Source organism: Cebidichthys violaceus, unplaced genomic scaffold (assembly GCF_023349555.1).
Source record: "Cebidichthys violaceus isolate CVI_PGR_0920_01 unplaced genomic scaffold, fCebVio1.0.p SCAF_26, whole genome shotgun sequence".
NCBI lineage: Eukaryota > Metazoa > Chordata > Actinopteri > Perciformes > Stichaeidae > Cebidichthys > Cebidichthys violaceus.
The window spans coordinates 380535-402267 of NW_027176439.1; the positions used below are offsets into that span (position 1 = coordinate 380535).

The following is a 21733-nucleotide window of genomic DNA, read 5'->3' on the forward strand; positions in this document are numbered from 1 at the left end:
CTCTCTCTCTCTCTCTCTCTCTCTCACACACACACACACACACACACACACACACACACACAGAGCATTGGATTACACCTTCTCTGTTACATAACCTCTTAAGGCGATGAGGCTTCCGCTCTCAATCACGAGTTCACGTACGAGAGCATCTGAGACAGATGTCTCGCTATTGGCTGTCTCACTCTCATCCTGTCTGTCTCTCTCTTTCTCCGTCTCGTCCACCTCCTCTCATTCGATTCCCATTCAACAGCAGCAGCGGCGGCGCCCCTCGTTGCTCATACTTTATCACGGCCAGCCAGGCGATTTGACAAATTCCACAAGCGCTTGTCCTTAAAAACACTGTTATCTGAAACCTTAAACTGTTCGGAGCCATCACACTCGGTCCGGAACCGCTGCTCATTTGTGATTTATGCTTTTTGCAGAAAGGCCCACATCTATAGGAGACTGGAACAGAGATAGCAGTAATGAAAAGGCATTTGTTGTTGGGCCAGTATGAAACCTAGTAATTGCTTCTTTTCTGTATAAACACCAGTGAGTCTGCGCCGCTAGCTTTCTTTCCATTTTCATATGTCATTATCCTCGATGTTGACTGCCAATATTATGACAGCAGTCCCAGGTGAATGATGGGAAATATTGATGTGTTTGAGACAGGGCGGCAACCTCCGGTTCTGAAAAGTGAAGCCAATACTGAAGTGTCTTAAACTTGCATTAACGTCCATCAGGGGGCGACTCCTCTGGTTGTATAGAAGTCTATGAGAAAATTACTCTACTTCTCTCTTGATTTATTCCCTCAGTAAACATTGTAAACATGAGTTTATGGTCTCAATCTCTAGTTTCAAGTCTTCTTCAATACAGCATGATGTTCATTTAGTCAATTATGGTCCATTTAGAGTCAAACAGACCATAAAGCAGGGTATGCTTTATGGTCATTGAGGTGAAATGGATTTCCATTTCCTGAGTTCAAATTGTTCATTGACCCATCGGAATGTAGAATATTTTTAAATGCACAAATGTGGAAAAGAAACTCATTATATTTTTTTTATTTTACCGAGATATTCTCATTGAGATCTAGAATATCTTTTTGGAGGGAGACTGTAGCATAAGAGTTTTCATAAAAGCACAAAAAAAAGCCATCAAAAAGTTAAAACCCAACCTGGATAATTCCACATTAAGGAAACAGCAAATCACGTCAAACACTGAATTAGCAGTGTTGTTCAGTAAAAGGACCGGTACATTTAATGGTCAAGGATCAGGTGCTGTGGGCTTAACGCCATTAAATATGACCAAAATTGCACAATTTAATAACGGGCAGAAGATGAACCCTTTTGACTTTGACAACCATGTGACGTTCTTCCTCTGATGCCCCCAGAAGTCCTCCGGTTGTGGCTCTAAACAAACAAGTATGCAGTGAAGGACTCTGCAGCTAGCCGCTCTTCAGACAGTTAATCCTGCTAATACTTTCAGATCCCTGACTTTCTTGTTAAGGCATAGATTAGAATTTCACCGTCATGCACTTTTCCCTCTGCGGTGGTTCCCATCCTCGAGATGGAGAACCTTCCCATTGGCTACAGGTGCCTCTGTTCTTGCTGGTTGAATGGAATCGATTGGAGTTAAATGTTAGGCGTCTGTCTGAAACAGACAACCTAAAAGATCTGGTATAAAACTCAAGCCCCGCCTTGTAAACAACGCCCATGTGATCAAAACCTTTCTGTTGGACCTGGAGACTTTACTGAATTCAACCTTTAAATACCATCGCATCACATCAATAGCATCTCTTATTAGTCTTGTGTTGGGGATGTGATTAAACACCTGATCCCTGGCTGTTTGTTTGATTTTAAGTTTGACTTGTTTTGTTCGTTGTCTTGTTGACTTTCTACCGTTATTATTCATTTATGACTGGAAGCCTGAGATGTGAGTCTCACATTGAGGCGTGATATCAGCTGCAGAGAGAGGCAGTTTAACCCTCTCACCCTCCTCCCTCTGTCTCTCCTCTCGTTTCCTTACATCTCGTCTGATCTGAAGAGAACCGGGCCGATCGTCAAACGTTGAGCTCTGAACGTCCAAACGTAAGAGAGAGAGAGAGAGAGAGGGAGGCTCAGTGCTCACAGATCTACGCCAGTTTGTTTATTTTTGCGTCATAATTGCGTTGGAGTCATCACTTAACAGCATACGAAGCTTAAAATAGATAACAAGAATGCATCACCATAGAAACAAGAGAGAAAGGACAGTAAAGAGTAAAAACCCTCCGAGGAAACACATTTAGAAGCCGTTCAGCAGCCGTCGATGTCTCTTTTAATGCATTCGTGACGTATTAATGCTGAATGTTACTCGACTAAACGACTCGACTCGACTGGTCATAGTAATTTGTCTTTTCTTAACATCTTTGTACCGTTGAGTCTTCTCCCTTCAACATGTTTCTGTTCCACTTTGCAACCTCTGTTATAGATATAATTTACTTATTTTTAGATATGCAGCCAGTGTTATTTCAGTTTCATATTTACAGTGGTTAGCAGTGTGACGGATCCGATACAAAAGAACATGAACACAATATGTGGAGCTGTACCTCTGCTGGCTGTAAACTAAACAAAGAATATATCCAAATTGATATTTTAGGAGTGAAACCAAACCACTGATCATAAGTTTAACTCTTAGAGAGCCACATAGGGGGGCAGGGGATCTTTAGCAGGTCAACATAGAAGTGTTCTACAACTCACCTGAAAGCTGGGAACCTGGCAGTAAATGTGAGATATAGCTCGCCGTCTGTCAACTGGTTCTTGTCATGAATCGGTAATAAAGTGTAAAAGTGCTTTAGAACATTAGGATAGACGTGATGACCATTCACATAATCTATTAAAAGTCTTAAAAGACAAAAGTCACAGATTTTGGTACTAATATAAAAAATTGTAATTGTACCACTGGAGAATTGATCAAAATGATCACAAATCCCTTAAAAACAGCACCAAGACATTGAGGAACACCATAGAAAAAACCCATGCTGTGATTTAGTATAAAATACGTTTGGCATTTGGAGATTTCTTCCAAAGAATAACATTTTTTTGTAAATACGATGGCGAGCGCTCTGTTCTCTAAACTCACTTATTGTTAGCGTACCTAAGGAACGCCATACATCCTCTGAAAGCCTTCTGTCTCCAGTTTGTGGTTGTTAAGGCTGTGATCATCCTAAAGGTCACAACATGACATTTTATACAGTGAAGTCAGGTTTTTCTCTCGGGAGGGACTAACATCACCACACATGAGCTCACCTGGGCTCTTTAGATCCACAAGAGTCTCTGCATTCCAGTCAAATATTCAAATACATCATTTTTAGAATGTGAAGATCTGTAAAGAGGAAACTCGAGGGCCCATTTTCAGTTTGCAACATAAGTTCCGCCCCTTTCCAGACAAGCTACCAATATCTGCACGCTGGCTCTGAGCCCACCACCGCCTCTGAAGGACGGTAATCAGGGGGGTGAACTGCCTGAATGTGCAGCAGATGGGAGCAGCAAATACTTTTGTGTGGAAAGACGTGTGTCCTCTTTGAAAAGAGTTCGCCCCCTGTTACATTTAATCGCAGCTCGATATGTGGCTTTTTTTAATATTCCTCACATGAACGTGAACGCTTTGACATCATCGTCGTGTGCTTCCTCCCGTTATCTGTGCAGTACAAATAAAACACATTTCTTCTGCATCTGGTTCCACGTTCATGTGGGTCTTTTTGTGTGAGTGACAGAGTGGAGCTACCTTCTTTATCCGAAATCTGACATTTATAACAGCTTTGTCCTGGGTTTTTTTCTTTCTTTGGGACAGGGACGGAGCCAGCAGTGATTCAGAGCTGAGTGTGAAGAGAAAAGTAGGGCTGCTTTAATAGCTGCACGTGAGAATCCTTCTTTTGTTGGGGCAGCATGTCTAGACAGGGTGAAGCCGGCGTCAGAGGACCACACAGCGTCTCTCGCTTTCTCAACTTCTGCTGCACTCACGCTCAGACTTTTTCTCATTTTTCACAAGGAAGCGACTAACTGAGAGACATTAGGGTCTTTATTTTCCTGCATGACTCGTTAGAAGGGATTCTGCTCTATATATTTCGGATGCAGGGGGATAAAAATGTAAAAGAAAAGCGAGATATTGGATAATGTCTGGAATAAATCCGGCCCACAAGAGAATACCATCATCCAGTCTGCGTGCCTTGCATTTATATCTCCACAATACCTTTTTTATGCGCTTCAAAAATTGGTAACTGCGTCATAAAGGGGGACTCCAAGGACCCGAATCAATACCATTTCAGTTTTATATTCATTTTTAGTCTGCACAGTCAATAATCCCCCGACGCCGGAGTTATCTCGTCTCCAGCGTGGAGCCGGATTACCTGCAGGAGGAGCGCTGAGACGTGTTTTGTTGTAATGTGATGTGATATAAAAGGTGTGGATGGGACATGACAGGAGAGGAAGCTCTTCTTCTTCTTCTTCTTCTTCTTCTTCTTCTTCACTTAGTCTGTTGATGTTGGAGAGGTCATAAAGTCTGAATATGTGTACATGTTTTGATTATTTAAATTTCTTTAGTCAGTGAGTGTCCACTAATCAAAAAGAATCAAGAAGTTTTTCCATAAAAATTAATCCAAGTTGTGAATATTGTCAAGTGTAGCCCATTGCTCACTGCCTGCTCTAACTTACAGAAATACAATCTTTATCAATCTCAAACCCCGAACATCTAACCAAATACTTTGTACAGCAAGTTTGTAGTAATTTAAGAAATGTACTACATAAATCCACTATAATAACAAAAAGTCCCAAAGTAACACAAAATACACACTTTTTGTGTGTTTAAAATTGTGCTTCTCCAGGAAATCATGTTCATCTAACTGCGAATATATGTAAAGTTATTCATTTCACTTCCTGACCTAAACCTAAATGTAGCTTATTCTCCAGTTCCTTCAGTTCTGCATATTTTCTTTATAGGAAATGAAACAGTGGAAAGAAGCATTCTGAAGAAAGTACAGTGTATGAATAAGTCTATTTGACCAAGCCATGGAAACAGGGAGTTAAATATAACATGCAAAGATGTCAAACACAACTCCTACTCCTTCACTTTATGTCAGATAAGAACAGAAGAAGGTTTTTCTTCTCTGCTCTCTGTTTCTTATTTATCTCTCGATCACTTGGTTACAGATTCAGGTTGCTCCAAGTGCAGTTTTTGCAGTTTTTTGCTTTTTAATACATTTAGAAATCTCTAAAGCAAGTCTAAACTCTTTAAATATTCTTTCTCTACTGCTTATTTTTAAAATGTAAATCCACTGGAATAGTAGTTTTGACCTACATGAATCACTTTAAGGTCATCTTCAGCCAACGAAAACCTAAAGAAGAAGATCACCTGTCGCATTTTTGTACTAAAACCAGATTTTTTTCTGTTTGTCGAGTCCGGACTTTCTCCAAAAGAGAGAGTCTCCTCTTGCTCGAGGTCCGTCAACAAAATAGTCGAATAGATGGTTGCTCACTGCCTGTAATCAAAAGGTATTTATTTTATCAATAGCAAAATAGTTTAACAAATTGAATCACACTATGAAGTACAGAAAGATATATCTCATGAGATAGAGGTCTATTGCATTCCACCCAACAGACTGGTGTTCCCCAGTTAGCTGTCCAATGGTCAACATTACATTACATTACAGTCATTTAGCAGATGCTTTTATCCAAAGCGACTTACAATAAGTGCATTCAACATTGGTAATAATGGTAACTAAACATTAGTCACCAGAAGTCATAAGTGCATTTCCTTTTCCAAACAAGCATCTAAGAGCATGAAGCTGAGCATAACTCAGAGCCAAAGTACAGTGCAGAAACAAGAAAAACAGTAAGTGCAAAAAAATGAATACAAATACAATAAGTGCAACAAACTAGTATGAATACAATAAGTGCTAAGTGGAAGGCTCAGGGTAGCACTTCCTGAAGAGGTGGGTTTTCAGCCTGCGCCGAAAGATGGGCAGCGACTCTGCTGTCCTGACGTCAGTGGGAAGTTCATTCCACCACTGTGGGGCCAGGACAGAAAACAGCAGTGACCGGGGCGATCGGCCGCCAGGACCTCTGAGCGACGGGGCAACCGATCGCCCCGAGGCAGCAGAGCGAAGTGGTCGGGCGGGGGTGTAGGGCTTGACCATGGCCTGGAGATAGGAAGGAGCTGTTCCTTTCACTGCCCTGTAGGCTAGCACCAGAGACTTAAACTGGATGCGAGCTCTTACAGGTAGCCAGTGTAGAGAACGGAGAAAGGAGGTTGTGTGGGAGAACTTGGGGCGATTGAACACCAGGCGAGCTGCAGGGTTCTGGACAAGCTCCAGAGGTCTGATGGCCGACGCCGGGGCTCCGGCGAGTAGAGAGTGGCAGTAGTACAGGCGGGAGATGACAAGAGCCTGGATGAGAACCTGAATCGTCTCGTCAGTGAGGAAGGGACGAATCCTCCTGATGTTGTAGACAGGAATCTGCAGGAGCGTGTAACGGATGAAATGTTTGCTGAGAATGACAGTTGGTCATCCAGGGTCACACCCAGGTTCCTCACAGTCCGAGTCGACGTCACCACGGTATCATCAATGGTGATGGACACTGACACTGTCAACAATAGAACTCCCAATTTGCGGAAAAGCCTCAGGCTTTGTACTGCCTTAAAGTCCACCTCTTTCCATATGTCAGCAACACGTTTCGTTCAGGAATTGGCTGTGACTCCGATCTGCTCCTTCTCCGTTTTGCAGCTGCATCCTTATCTCAAGAATGGAGCCGCCGTTCTCGTAAACCGCACCCTAGCTAACATCCAGTTATCTTCATTTGTTACTTTTAGGTGGACATATCACAAGGCATCATTGTTCTTCAACACATTCATTAACTTTCTATTTGGTTTTGGCCTTCAACAAGTAATCATATTGTAACACACTGATCATCTCTAGGAGCACTTTAAGCATAGTTTTTCTCACTAATATTTGTCTGAAGTCTGAACCCTCCTCGTCCTCCTTCTACATGATCGGCCTCTTTATCTGAGTTTCCCTTCAGCTGTCCCGGCTCACACCTCCTCACCCCGCAGAGCCCAGGTGTTCTGCCGTTTCCTCCGTAGATAGAGATCTCGGCAGCGCGGTCGTATAACGTTGAGGTCCCCCACCTCTGTGCCGGCCAGACTCAGACACCCAGACGGCATCAGATAAAAACACTGCGAGGTGTTTGTCATCGTTCTGCTAATCTATTCCTCGTTCTGTGGGTTTATATATTCGGGTCCATCTAAAAGATGGAGGGAGATCTGAGAGTCTGAGAGCTGATAGATGAGGAGAACATTTCATTTCTGATTTTGTTTCTCGCAAAGGAATCATCGCTGAGGTTTAATTAGTGAACTTAACACCCGATCCCAGCTCTTATAGATGAGAAGTCCTCATTATAACTCCTCTTTTATGAATGTTTCTTTTGTGTTTCTGTTGCTGTTTTTTTTAGTGTGCCTTTCAAGAAGAACCCCTCAGGCCTTGAATTTTAAAAGTAAACAGATTTTTAGAAGAAGTAAATATAGATGAAAAGGTTTTTTCTGAGCAAATAAAAATCCTGGTTTGGTATTCAAATATTACAACTGCATGCATGAAGATTCATCCACTCTCCAGCCTCCATCTGACGCTTTAAGTATCAAGTGATGATGATGATGAAGATCAAGAGTTTAACTGAAGAAACATCAGTGCTGAGTTGAAAATGATTGGAACAACAGAGACGTTGTTTCTTGATTAAAACCGAAATCTCTATATCCTGTAAATGTCATTTAATGCTCAACTTTATGTGGTAATCTTGTTTTTAACTTCCACTTTAAAGACCAAAAATAAGTTAGTTTTTCAGTTTAATCTGTGCTGTGTAAATGAAGACTTTTATCCTCACAATAATAGATGATGCAGGATGAACACCATCGTTGCTGGAAGAATCAATAAGAATCAATAAGTCCAAATTGATATTCACACACTTAGATGTTTCCTTTTACTTTGAGCTCTCAGTCTAACAGACCTTCATCAGAGTAGAGCTCCAGCTATCGAGTGTTTTTGTAATCGAGTATTTTACAGATCATTCCATCGATTCATAGAGTTATTGGATGAGAAATACTTTTGCTTTATTAAGGAGGAATAGTAAATATACAAAAGAGAAATTAAGACAAATTAGTTTCCTTTTTAGAAAGATTTACAGTTTTTTAAATCCCACTAAGTGCATTTAGGTTCCATGTTTACTTTCTTTCACCAAAGTCACATTAGTATTGGAGTTACTGAAGTTTGTCAACAGGTGTTACAGACTGCCAAAGATTAGCATGAGGTGGTTACAATAGTACAAATCATTAGTTTGTTCAGGTTGAGTCAACACATTGTGTTTCCTTTGAATGCCGAAAAAAACAACAACAATTCAACAAACTTTATCGAGCACTTTATTTTGGTGATGCGTGTGACTGTGATGTTTGCCTGTATTACACGTGGGATGACGAAAAAAAAAATACAAACTGTGTGTGTGTGTGTGTGTGTGTGTGTGTGTGTGTGTGTGTGTGTGTGTGTGTGTGTGTGTGTGTCCTGCAGAGTGCAGCTCTGACTGTCAGCGCTGCGCGGCCGACCTGCAGACGGCCGTCGGCAGCGTGTGTCTGTGGTGCAGCGCGGCGAGGACCTGGCTGCTGGGCGACCACTGCGTCTCCGACTGTCCCCGGGGACACTACGGCCGGCACGGAGCCTGCATCGGTAAGGACTCTCACCTCCTCCTCCTCCTCCTCGCTTTCATACAGCACACAACAATGTCAGAGGTCAGGGAGGATCACTTGTGAGGGATCCCCCCCCCACCACCACCACGTTTATGTTTTATTCATCCCTCAAAGAACACTAAAATTGGGGTCATCGTGTTGACCTGCGAGGAGTTTTCTTCTTAAATATAAAGAAATACTGAATTTCAAAGCCAGTCTTTAAAGAACAAATAACTCAGAGGTTTATTCTTTTTATTTTGCGGTGGAATGAATTCTCAGGTCAAATCTCCTCGGGCTATAGAAGTACATCACAAAAGTACTCAGAGACACACTCCCTGATACTCCTATAATACCCAGAAGAACTCCAAATCCACTCATTTCCTCCCAGCTCAGTCCTGATGCTCTGACACTCTGCACTGCAAACGGTGAAGAGATTAAAAAACAATGACTGGGCAGACATTTGGAGGATTTGGAGGCGTTACTGTGTTTGAGAAAACCTGTATTATTGATCAGTTACTCTGCTCTAAAAGTGATGGCTCTAAAGTAATGTTTTGGATAATGTAGCAATCATCACCCTCATTAGGATCATTCTAGTCTTTATTAGCCGTTTATGATATTATCCTCCTTGTCATTATCGATCGATACAGCCGACGCCATAATAAATACACGAGCACATGTTGGCAACAGAAGTGTTGTTTCCCCCGAAACATCCAGACGAGTCATTGAGCTTTAGACATTGAATTAAAACAGTAAACAGCATCAGAATGTCTGCTTGTTTCATGTTCGGTAGTCAGAGTCAATATTCCAACAACAATCTCAAGTTCTACAGGATTCAGACAGGATCAGAACTGTTTTACAGCAACAGGTGTTTCAGTTTAACCAGTGACCGTGTTATCTAGTGACTCTCAGCCGAATGCGTCCCTGGTTGCTTGTCACATAAATGGTTGGTAGATTATAAACACAGATATTGAAAACTGGTTGAAGTCTTTTACGAGGACGCCTACATGTTCTGTTGGTGTTTTCAACAGATGACGTCACTACAAGCAACCACGACTCATTGTGCTGAGAGTCACCAGTAAACACGGTATCTGGTTAAACCGAAACACCGGTCTATGGCTTAAACGTGTCGACTACCGCTGCTTAAACCTGAATCAAGTGAAACCTCTGAGTGTGTTCATGGTGTCTGACGTTCTGTTCATGAACACAGAGAACAGAGTTGATCATCTAGTGACTCGTAGCTCCTAATGTCTCTCTGGTGGAACGTTACACAGATACATGTTTCTATCTGGACACTAAATACTGGACCACTAGCTGATGTCTTCTACTCACTGATGTCTTTGTTTAGGTTGTATTCTCCATCTTTGCTGCTTAAAGTTCTCTCATAGCTCCTCAAGCTGTCTCACTCCCCATCCACATCCGTGAGGCTCCCTCCCTATCATCATTCAAACAAGCCCTCCTCTTCAAACTCACCTTCACCTGCTAACCCCTGCACCCTACCCTCCACTAGATGCTCATTTTCCGCACAGCTTCTCCAGTTTTCTTCGTTTTGTTCGTTTGTCTTGTTTTGCTTTGTTTGTTCGTTTGTCTCTGCCCTATGTAAAGCGTCTTTGGGTACTTAGAAAAGCGCTATATAAAATGAAAGTATTATTATTATTATTATTATTATTACTACTCCTTCATACTTCTGTTACCAATCTTATGTATCACATTATTGTTTACATTCATAATTATTATCATCCTCATCCTGCTCATCTATACGTAAATCCCCCTGACCATCACCATCCTCATCGATATCACCTTCATCTATCACCCTGCTTATTGTCATTATCATCCTCACCCTCACCCTCCTCATCACCTTCAGCCTCTCTCCTACCCTGCTCATCTTCTGCACGATTATTCCAGTCATCATTGTTATTGGCCTCATGTCCCTGATGTCATGTCCTCACACATGAGGAGGAGGAGGAGGATGATGAGGAGGATATCGTCCTCCTCCTCCTCCTCCTCCTCATCATCATCATCCCAATCATGTGGAAGCCGCTGCCTCCACACTTGAGCTGCTGCAAAACCTGCACACAGATTTAAATGTGTGAAACAGGAAGCTTCGGGCTATAAGACTAAAAACCTCTGGGGTCTCATTTAGCTGAGCCCGACACACACACACACACACACACACACACACATATATACAAGACACAGCGCTAGAGAGATGGAAATAGCATTTGTAGATACAGGTAACATCTCACTCCTCCTGCTGTAGATTTGGGCCAGAGGATGAATTTCACTACATCAGAGGGAGATTTAATGTTTTATTTTGGTGGTGACGATTATTATTCAAGGCTGGATATGAATGTGTGTGTGTATGTGGTGGAGGGGGGGAGCGTGAGCAGCAGAGCAATCTGAGAATGATTAGACCCTTGATAGTGATTAGTGAGACTTATGAATATGTATTTACATTTTTTTTATCAAGGACTTCATATTTCAGCAGCTTTTAGTCATTCAACTTCTCACAGAGTTTCAAGTTTGTCACAGTGAGAATTTAGCTGCAGCACAGATTTTATACTGCATGCATCTGATATAGTGTTTCTTTCGTGTTGTATAACAATGCTGCATTATTATAACGTGTACCTCCTTCATATATTGTGTTGATGACGTTAGTTGCATCGTGTTTACGCTGCATTATTCTATTTCATCTCACATTTGTCTTTGTAGTGCTTTAACCATATGCTGTTTCCATGACCTCATTTCTCAACATGGAATCTTTTAAAGGGGACATACCATGAAAAAAACCTTTTCTCAGAGCTTGTGCTCACACATTTGGGTATCTGGAGTCCCTGTCAACCCACAAACGACATGAAACAATATGACGACCGACTCAGATTCAACAAGCCAATCAGATGTGGCTCCCCTTCCTATGTCACATGTTGGCTCATTACAATATACCTGCAACGGCTTGAGAAGGACCTGTGCATCAGAGCAGACTTACATGCAGACTGTTTGTAGCTATACCTACAAAAATATAAGTGCTGTAATTCGTAGATATCCCGTGAAATTGATTTGTATTCCACATAATTGTGAGCCAGGAAGTATAAAGACGTGCTCACTGTTCAAACCACGATCTTTTACTGAACCTAACTCAGTAGTTTTGTTGCCTAAAACCTAACCAAGCTGTTTCTTGTGAAGACGGAAGTTTATTTTGAAAAGACTGTATGTACAGTTGTGGTCAAAAGTTTACATACACTTGTAAAGAACATAATGTCATGGCTCTCTTGAGTTTCCAGTTATTTCTACAACTCTGATTTTTCTCTGATAGAGTGATTGGAACAGATACTTCTTTGTCACAAAAAACATTCATGAAGTTTGGTTCTTTCATGACTTTATTATGGGTTAACAGAAAAAGTGATCAAATCTGCTGGGTCAAAAATATACATACAGCAGTGCTAATATTTGGTTACATGTCCCTTGGCCATTTTCACTTCAATTAGGCGCTTTTGGTAGCCATCCACAAGCTTCTGGCAAGCTTCTCGTTGAATCTTTGACCACTCCTCTTGACAGAATTGGTGCAGTTCAGTTAAATTTGATGGCTTTCTGACATGGACTTGTTTCTTCAGCATTGTCCACATGTTCTCAATGGGATTTAAGTCAGGACTTTGGGAAGGCCATTCTAAAACCCTAATTCTAGCCTGATTTAGCCATTCCATTACCACTTTTGATGTGTGTTTGGGGTCATTGTCCTGTTGGAACACCCAACTGCGCCCAAGACCCAACCTTCGGGCTGATGATTTTAGGTTATCTTGAAGAATTTGAAGGTAATCCTCCTTCTTCATTATGCCATTTACTCTCTGTAAAGCACCAGTTCCATTGGCAGCAAAACAGCCCCACAGCATAATACTACCACCACCGTGCTTGACGGTAGGCATGGTGTTCTTAGGGTTAAAGGCCTCACCTTTTCTCCTCCAAACATATTGCTGGGCATTGTGGCCAAACAGCTTGATTTTTGTTTTGTCTGACCACAGAACTTTCCTCCAGAAGGTCTTATCTTCGTCCATGTGATCAGCAGCAAACTTCAGTCGAGCCTTAAGGTGCCGCTTTTGGAGCAAGGGCTTCCTTCTTGCACGGCAGCCTCTCAGTCCATGGAGATGCAAAACACGCTTGACTGTGGACACTGACACCTGTGTTCCAGCAGCTTCTAATTCTTGGCAGATCTGCTTTTTGGTGGTTCTCGGTTGACTCTTCACCCTCCTGACCAATTTTCTCTCAGCAGCAGGTGATAGCTTGCGTTTTCTTCCAGATCGTGGCAGTGACAAAACAGTGCCATGCACTTTATACTTACAAACAATTGTTTGCACTGTTGCTCTTTGGACCTGCAGCTGCTTTGAAATGGCTCCAAGTGACTTTCCTGACTTGTTCAAGTCAATGATTTGCTTTTTCAGATCCATGCTGAGCTCCTTTGACTTTCCCATTGTAACGTTTGTGGCCGTTTGTATCCAATGAGCCCTATTTAAATGGCCTCAGAGAAGTCACCAGCTGTAGTCACTCATAATCACTCACAAGAAGTTAAGAGGCCATGCTATGAAGCTCATTTCATTGACACAACTTTCTAAGTCACCAAAATTGCTAATTCATGTTGCTGTATGTATATTTTTGACCCAGCAGATTTTGTCACTTTTTCTGTTAACCCATAATAAAGTCATGAAAGAACCAAACTTCATGAATGTTTTTTGTGACAAAGAAGTATCTGTTCCAATCACTCTATCAGAGAAAAATCAGAGTTGTAGAAATAACTGGAAACTCAAGAGAGCCATGACATTATGTTCTTTACAAGTGTATGTAAACTTTTGATCACAACTGTATGTAATGAGCGGAAATTGGCCCGTGTTGCTGGACTTTTGTAGGAAAATGCACGAAAAATTAAAAGTAACTGTCGAAAGATATCATACGAACCGCTGTATGAGGATACGTTGATAAAAGGCGACAACTTCCGGTTCTGCAGAGTGAAGCTGATGCTTCATGTCTTCAAGCTGCATGCTCTAGTGTCCATCAGGGGGCGACTCCTCTGGTTGTATAGAAGTCTATGAGAAAATGACTCTACTTCTCTCTTGATTTATTACCTCAGTAAACATTGTAAACATGAGTTTATGGTCTCAATCTCTAGTTTCAAGTGTTCTTCAATACAGCATGATGTTCATTTAGTAAATGATGGTCCATTTAGAGTTAAACAGACCATAAAGCAGGGTATGCTTTAGGGCGGGGCTACACAGTGATTGACAGGTCTCTACCAGAGACGTATATGGCGTCTCTACATCACTCCTCCTCAGTCCTAATATGGTTACTTTACTTCATTGGTTTTCTTGTTATTTCGTCTTAAATACAGTCTGTGGTTGGTACAGGTCTATGCAGACAGACAGCATGAGTTAAATTAAGTGTTTCTTTAACATTAAAGTGTGTAAAGATGTTCCAGTAGAAACCTTAAACATAAGTCTGAACCTGAAAAATGTTTCATCTCATGTTAATGAACTGAAATGATCTTTCTTTTTCATTATTATTTAACCCAGGATGCCATCCGTCATGTGACGCCTGCAGTGGCTCGGGGCCTCACGCCTGTACTTCCTGTCCCGCCGGCAGCCTCCTGCTGCCCTCGGGTCTCTGCGGCCCCAAATGTAACCCCGGTTACTACGAGAACGACCACAGGATCTGTCAGGGTAAGCGAGGGAGGGGGTAGCCCGAAAGATAAACACACCGAAAGAACTAGAGACGCCTACTGCTGTACAGGAGGTGGACAAATTAATAAGAACACAAGATAGCACAGCAGTTGTAGTAAATACCAGCTCATCTCTGAGGTCTTGATTCATCATTTTCATCGTGAATATTAAGATCAATATGTGTCTCCTGTTCATCCGTAGTACATATGTTTGCAGTATTCGTGCCTGCAGCTGAAGCAGAAACCCTCCGTAGTGTTTGTGCTCCTTTAAGTTACCTTGATAACACAGAATACAGTGATTGTGAAGCATTTAATCAAGCTCAGGCAGAGCAAGGCTCCTCCATCCTCTGAAGATAAACAAACACAGTGGTAGACAATCACTGGTGACGTGTCAGAGTTGTTGTTAATCAACAACGAGCAGCTAGTTGATGAGAATATTTTGCAAAATATTCACAAATGACCCAACTTGACTTATTAAGAAATCCTTTCATGCACACAAAATGGATTACTTTTGCTTTTGTATATGTTGAGTTCTTTTTATTTGTATATCCTGTTAACCAGCAGGTAAACAAACCAAAACAAATCCAGTAATTCCACACATTCTTGTTGGATGTAAAAATAATAATAATAATCCTGTAGCTGCAGCCTGAAGAGCAGGTGGACCATTTGCAAACTCAAGTCAGAAATCATGACAACAAACGTGGTGAATCCACATGGTTTAATCCGATCCTCGTACCTCAGCCTGAACCTCTGCGTCGTCCCTCTTTTGTCTCCGGCAGCGTGTGACGCTCAGTGCCTGACGTGCGACATGCCCGAGGTCTGTACGTCCTGCCGCGACCCGGCCAAGGTGCTGCTGTTCGGAGAATGCCAGTACGACAGCTGCGCCCACCAGTACTACCTCAACACCACGACCCGGGCCTGCAGAGGTACACACACACACACACACACACACACACACACACACACACACGTACATGGGGGGTGAGGGGGAAATGGATTAATAATAAGCATATCTAGTGCGCCCTTTATGATATTCATAAATTACTCTCCATCCATATTGCATGTGTGCTACATTGAGTTTATGGGCTCCATTGATCAAGTGATGAACTGTGAGACCACATATGCAAAATCCTAAACAATGTGTGTGCGTTTGAACTCAGCATTAAATCTCCCAGCGTTGCGGGGAAGTTGATGAATGAGCCTCAGAGGATGCTGGATTGAATAACTTGTCCTCTTATTTTTTTCTCCTTCTGCCACGCAGTAGCTCTTGTTTAATTAGCTGCTAACCAGCCCAGACTTAAAAACCCCGTCACTCAGTTTTATCGCCAACTCACAAATAAGAAAATATCTTTCTCTTATCTCAAAGAGGAAGGACTGAGGTTCTGAATGCAGACCGTGTTGTCACACCGGCTTAACACAGATATCCACTTCAATTCACAGAAAGACGTTTCATGTGAAGCTGAATTTACACACAAAACCCCCTTTATCAGCGATGTGGTTCAGCGTAATGAGACTTTCCCCAGGTGCCCCCCCCCCCCCCCCCCCCCCCCCACATGTCTAACACCGGATTATAAATTGAAGAATACCGCTAGAGGCGAGATGCACAGTGATTTCCTGTTAGCGGCGCCTCTCACCATCGACATGTTAGGGTTTTAGCCGCCCGGCCCGCGGCGACACTGCGTTCATCCCCTCGAGCCGCAGCAGCAGCTACCTGGTTAATCCTGAACCCTGGAAGAACCCACAGAGCTACGGAGCAGCACTCTCTGAAAACTAAAACCTTCCCACAGGGGGAAAGTTCCCTGAGAGAAGCTTTTCTCGTTTTTGGATTTATCAGTGATCTTTCTCGAGGGAGGAACCCCCTAATTTACCTCTTGGCTCCTGTTGGATCCTCAAAAAGAATAAAAAAACAACCTCTGTGGAAGTCTCCACTTTTTATTCATCGCATTAGAGTCGTAGCCTTTCTGCTCTCCCACTGTCGTGTGAGAAAGTAAAACGAAAGATGTGTTACTACTTCTCATGCAGGATTTAATAAAATATGTAAAAAGAACAAAAGAGAGAATGCTTCTGCATGTTTACCAGCAGGAGAGAGATCCAACAGTATCTCCTCTTCAGGATTTGACCGTGGAAAAAAAGAATTTGGGGTTATGTTTAACTGTTTGTCGTAGTTTTCTTTTCCTCACCATCTGACTCAGAATAAACTCTGCAGAGTTCACAAATAGACCAGTAATTAGTTGACTTACTGTGATACATTTGGCATTATTTATTCTGTATAATATGACATATAATGTAAAAGCCCCCTGGTTTCCTCTATTGTGGCTGAGAGTGGTGTGATCTCTTCTTTGTTAAACCTTTTATATCTTTTAATACAAACCTAGAAACTCACACTAACACACTTTAATTTGTCCTAATTGTGTTTAATTCCCTCGTCAATATTAACGAGGCACAAACACAACAGACGAGAAGGTGATGAGAGAGAAGAGGAAAAAAACACAAATGGGTTTAGAGAAATAATGAAATCTGTTTCTTTCTTCTGTTCTCACTTTCTAATCCCAACGTCCCTGTACACACACACACACACACAAAACACACACCTCTTCCTTCTCCTCCTCTTCCTTCTCTTCCCTCTCCTCCTCTTCCTTCTCTTCCCTCTCCTCCTCCTTCTCCTCTTCCTCCTCCTCTTCACTCTTTATCCTCCTCCTACTCTTCTTCTTCCTCCTCCTGTTCCTCCTCCTCCTCTTCCCTCTCCTCCTCCTTTATCCTCTTCCTCCTCCTCCTCCATCCTCTTCCTCCTCCTCTTCACTCTTCATCCCTCTCCTACTCTTCCTTCTCCTCCCTCTCCTCCTCCTTCTCTTCCTCCTCCTTCTCCTTTTCACTCATCATCCTTCTCCTACTCTTCCTTCTCCTCTTCACTCTTCGTCCTCTTCCTCTTCCTTATCCTCCTCTTCCCTCTCCTCCTCCTCCATCCTCTTCCTCCTCCTCCTCTATCATCCTCCTCCTCCATCCTCTTCCTCCTCCTTCTCTTCCTCCTCCTCTTCTTCCTTCTACTCTTCCTTCTCCTCTTCCTCCTCTTTACTCTTCATCCTTCTCCTACTCCTCCATCATCATCCTCCTCTTCCCTCTCCTCCTCCTCCATCCTCTTCCTCATCCTTCTCTTCCTCCTTCTACTCTTCCTTTTCCTCTTCCTCCTCCACTTCACTCTTCATCCTTCTCCTACTCCTGCTCCTCCATCATCCTCCTCCTCTTCCCTCTCCTCCTCCTCCATCCTCCTCTTCCTCCTCCTCTTCTTCTTCCTCCTCCTCTTCACTCTTCATCCTTCTCCTACTCTTCCTTCTTCTCCCTCTCCTCCTCCTCCATTCTCCTACATTCTCCTCCTCCTCCATCCTTCTCCTCCTCCTCCTCCATCCTTCTCCTCCTCCTCCTCCTCCTCCTCCAGAGTGTGACTGGAGCTGTAACGCCTGTAGAGGCCCTCTGCGGACAGACTGCCTGCAGTGCATGGAGGGACACGTGTTGCAGGATGGAGTGTGCACCCAGGGGTGCTCCGCTGGCTCCTATCAGGACGGAGACAAATGCCTCGGTCAGTCCTCCTGGACCACATCACACACAGAAGACGAACAAATACGTGCAGCTACCATCTGCACATATTTGTTCATATTTTCTGTATTATCTTTGTGCAATAGTGACCACTTGAAGTTTCTTTTTTAATCATCTTTTTGTTATTAAAACCGTTAATCAACAGCACCATGTTCCTTGAGAGACCCCTTTATCTAGTGTTTTTCTGACTCTTTGAACATGTGGTTGGTTTACTCCAGTCAAATTCTTCTTGTGAGGAAACTTAAAGTCCTTTACAGCTTTTTGTTTAATCCTAATAATACAACAGCATTGAATTCAACACATGCAAATATTAGACTAAATAATAAATACATTTCTTTATGACTTTGAAGCCACAGCTTTGGTTTGTGTTTAATGCTCTCAGTGTGTGTGTGTGTGTGTGTGTGTGTGTGTGTGTGTGTGTGTGTGTGTGTGTGTGTGTGTGTGTGTGTGTGCGTGTGCCAGGCTGTGATGATCACTGTGTGGAGTGTCGGGGTCCAGCTCAGTGCCAGCAGTGCCAGCCCCCCTATGCCGCCCTGCAGGGTCAGTGTGTGCTGGAATGTGGTAGAAACCACTTCCTGGACGCCTCCTCTCAAATCTGCAAACGTAAGACTTTGTTGAATGCAATCTTTTTTTATAAATATCTCACATTTAAGTCCAAGACATGATTTCAAAACAGGGTATCTTTGCAAGGTCAGTTTATCAGTTTAGCTAAAACAAATGGAGGTTAAAGAAACAAAATAAGAATATGTGGTCACGCTGTGTCTCCTTCTTCTTCTTCTTCTTCTTCAGCTTGCTCATCGGACTGCGTGCTGTGTGACGGCGTCGGACGCTGCGGCGCTTGTCGAGACAAGACCTACCTCATGGAGGGTTACTGCACCCCCGACTGTGGACGCGGATTCTACGCCGACCAGAAGACCAGGACCTGCTACGGTAACAACATCACGTCTTCTTGGTTATTATTGTCCCAAAGCACAAAATGACTGCAATAACCAAGAGAGGGTCGATTTGAGTTAGTATTATAGCTAATATTTGGTACTATTCTTCTTAAAGCTGCAGTACTTCATTTAAAAGGGAATTACACAAACACACAACTGACTTCTTGTTTCTTTTATCTGGATGCTTATTTGAAATTTCTGCCAAACTCTGTTGCTTCTTGAACCAATTTTAATGAGACATTTATGCAGTTTTTAACTGCTTTTTACACCTTGTGTAAATACAATGAGTCATTTACATTTACAAACACAACAGGGGGACTGAAGGTTGTGATGACGTTGAGATAAAAGAGTTAATTAAATGTCTTGTGAAGCTTACAGTGTTTATACATTTCCATCGCTTTTATTCCTGTGTGTGTGTATTCAAGTATGGAGTCTCTCTCCACTTCCTGTTCCCTTGAGCTCCCGCCCGGTTGATGTGAAACACATCCCGGTTAACTGCGAGATACAGAGTGCTTTTGCCAAGATTAATCGGCATTGAATACTGTCGATTGTCCCGCCTCCAGACACAACCCCGTTAAAAAAGCCTCCAATATTCAGCGTTAAGATATTTAACTATGTTAGATGCCTCTGTTGGATTATCAGTTAGCTTCAAGCTCTTTATGGTGACAGGTTACATGCAGTAGGCTGGGTTTTTTTTAGTAAAAGATAACTCTACTGAAGCTATTTAGATGAGTTTTCCAAAAGAAGAAAGCTGTACATGTTTTGTACTGTGCAAAGCACGAGAAGTTGCATGAAATATCTCATATATATATAATATATCAATGTCATAATGCGAACTATCTCTGAACGATGCACATTTTCTCTATACTGTGGGCAAATATCCTCCTTGGGCAAATATTTTTGCACATTCCTGCACAAAACTGTTTTCAGCTGTTCGTTTTAAAACGGATATATATTTTTTAATAATATTGACTCATATTTCTACTGTCAGTTTTAAAATAATAATAATAATAATAATACAATTAGTAATAATATTAATATTAGTTTAATTATTATTATTGTTGTTATTATTTGTAGTATTATTAATATTATTAGTATTATTATTAATAGTACTTGCTTATCTCTCTATAAAACACCAAGGCAAATTCCTTGCATAAAACCTATAAATGCTGCTCTAGCATAAAACTTTTCCCTTGCGGGATTAATAAAGTATCCATCCATCTATCCATTGATGCATCCATCCATCCATCAATCCATCTATCCATCCATCCATCCATCAATCCATCAATCCATCTATCCATCCATCAATCCATCTATCCATCTATCCATCCATCCATCCATCCATCTATCCATCCATCCATCCATCCATCCATCCATCCATCTATCTATCTATCCATCCATCCATCAATCCATCTATCCATCCACCCAGCCATTTATCCATCTGTCCATCTATCTATCTATCTATCCATCCGTCCGTCCATCCATCCATCCATCCATCCATCCATCCATCCGTCCGTTGATGAACCTGATTCAGACATGTAATAAATGTTGTCATCCACCTCTACAGTCAGTACAGAAACCCAGCACATAAATCATGCGAGTCAACCAGAAGACGTCACATAAAAAAACTAAATCCACATGGCTGGTTGCTAGGCAACAGGCCGGTGAGCCGAGCTGACGGGCCCGACGCTCCGTGAGCCGAAGCTGTTAAAATGTTAATGTCGCTCCAAAAGCTGCGGCTCGTGTAATGAAATACAGGAAAATGTGTCTAATTAATTTAACAGCAGCAACATTTATGTTGCTGATGCACAGTTTATCTGGAAACAATTACCTCGAGCCGAACAAACAATGTAAACGTCATAAACTTCAGTTTTCTGTAATAATCCAGACTCCAATGGAAGAATCCCATTTGGCTTTTTTTGTGAAGCTAACTTTCTGATCCCGCAGCAACGTCGTTTTTAGGGCGTTGATCTCTAGTTTCAAGTCTTTTTCAATACATCATGATGTTCATTTAGTCAATTATGGTCCATTTAGAGTCAAACAGACCATAAAGCAGGGTATGCTTTAGGGCGGGGCTACTGTGATTGACAGGTCTCTATCAGAGACGTATACGGCGTCTCTACGTCACTCCTCCTCAGTCCAGATATGGTCAGTTACGTTTAACAGTTGCAAAAAGTCAAGATGGCGACGACCGTAATCCGAGATGGCAAAACTCGAGGCTTCATAACATCAGTTAAATATTCCACAACAAGCTGACAAACTTCTATATAATAATTTTGAGCAGACATGAGACAGCAGACAGTGACCTCGTTGCCGACACGCTCAGCGGATACAGAGCTACACTGACTTCCATTGTCTCCACTCACTCCTGAGGCTACAAAAGATTCAGATTCGGAGAGATTGATTCATTGTTGAAACAAGAATAAATCATAAATGAGCTTCAGACTTGCTCACGCAGGTCAGAGAGAATTTATAAGACAAAAATGCAAGTTATTGAATAGTGACGGAAGTGTTTTTCATCTCTGCTCAGACTGCCAACATTAACTGCCCATTAGGAGTTCTCTGTTACCACAATGCTAATTGCTTCTCCTGAATAACACTGAGAAGAACACTGTCTGCAGAGGCAGGTCATTAGAGGAGTCTTGTACTTTTCTATTTTTGGGGCTTTCATGTTCAAACAGAGCTCGTTAACCTTTGGGCGGAGACGCCGAGGCCTCCAGGATCTCACTGTGGTCGTGAGATGATTCGTGAAATTTGACAGTGCATAGTTGTAATAGAGAACTATATTATCATG

At 42.2% G+C, this 21733-nt stretch overlaps 1 protein-coding gene across 1 annotated transcript in view; it reads left to right on the forward strand.

Annotated features, from left to right (window-relative positions):
• Positions 1 to 21733, forward strand: part of fras1 (Fraser extracellular matrix complex subunit 1) — a 258127-nt gene that overhangs the window by 144529 nt on the left and 91865 nt on the right. Inside the window, exons 20-25 of the mRNA XM_068720965.1 lie at positions 8561 to 8716; positions 14268 to 14414; positions 15193 to 15339; positions 17847 to 17987; positions 18467 to 18607; positions 18794 to 18934. Of these exons, the coding sequence (XP_068577066.1) occupies positions 8561 to 8716; positions 14268 to 14414; positions 15193 to 15339; positions 17847 to 17987; positions 18467 to 18607; positions 18794 to 18934 (873 nt within the window). The remainder of the gene's footprint in view (positions 1 to 8560; positions 8717 to 14267; positions 14415 to 15192; positions 15340 to 17846; positions 17988 to 18466; positions 18608 to 18793; positions 18935 to 21733) is intronic.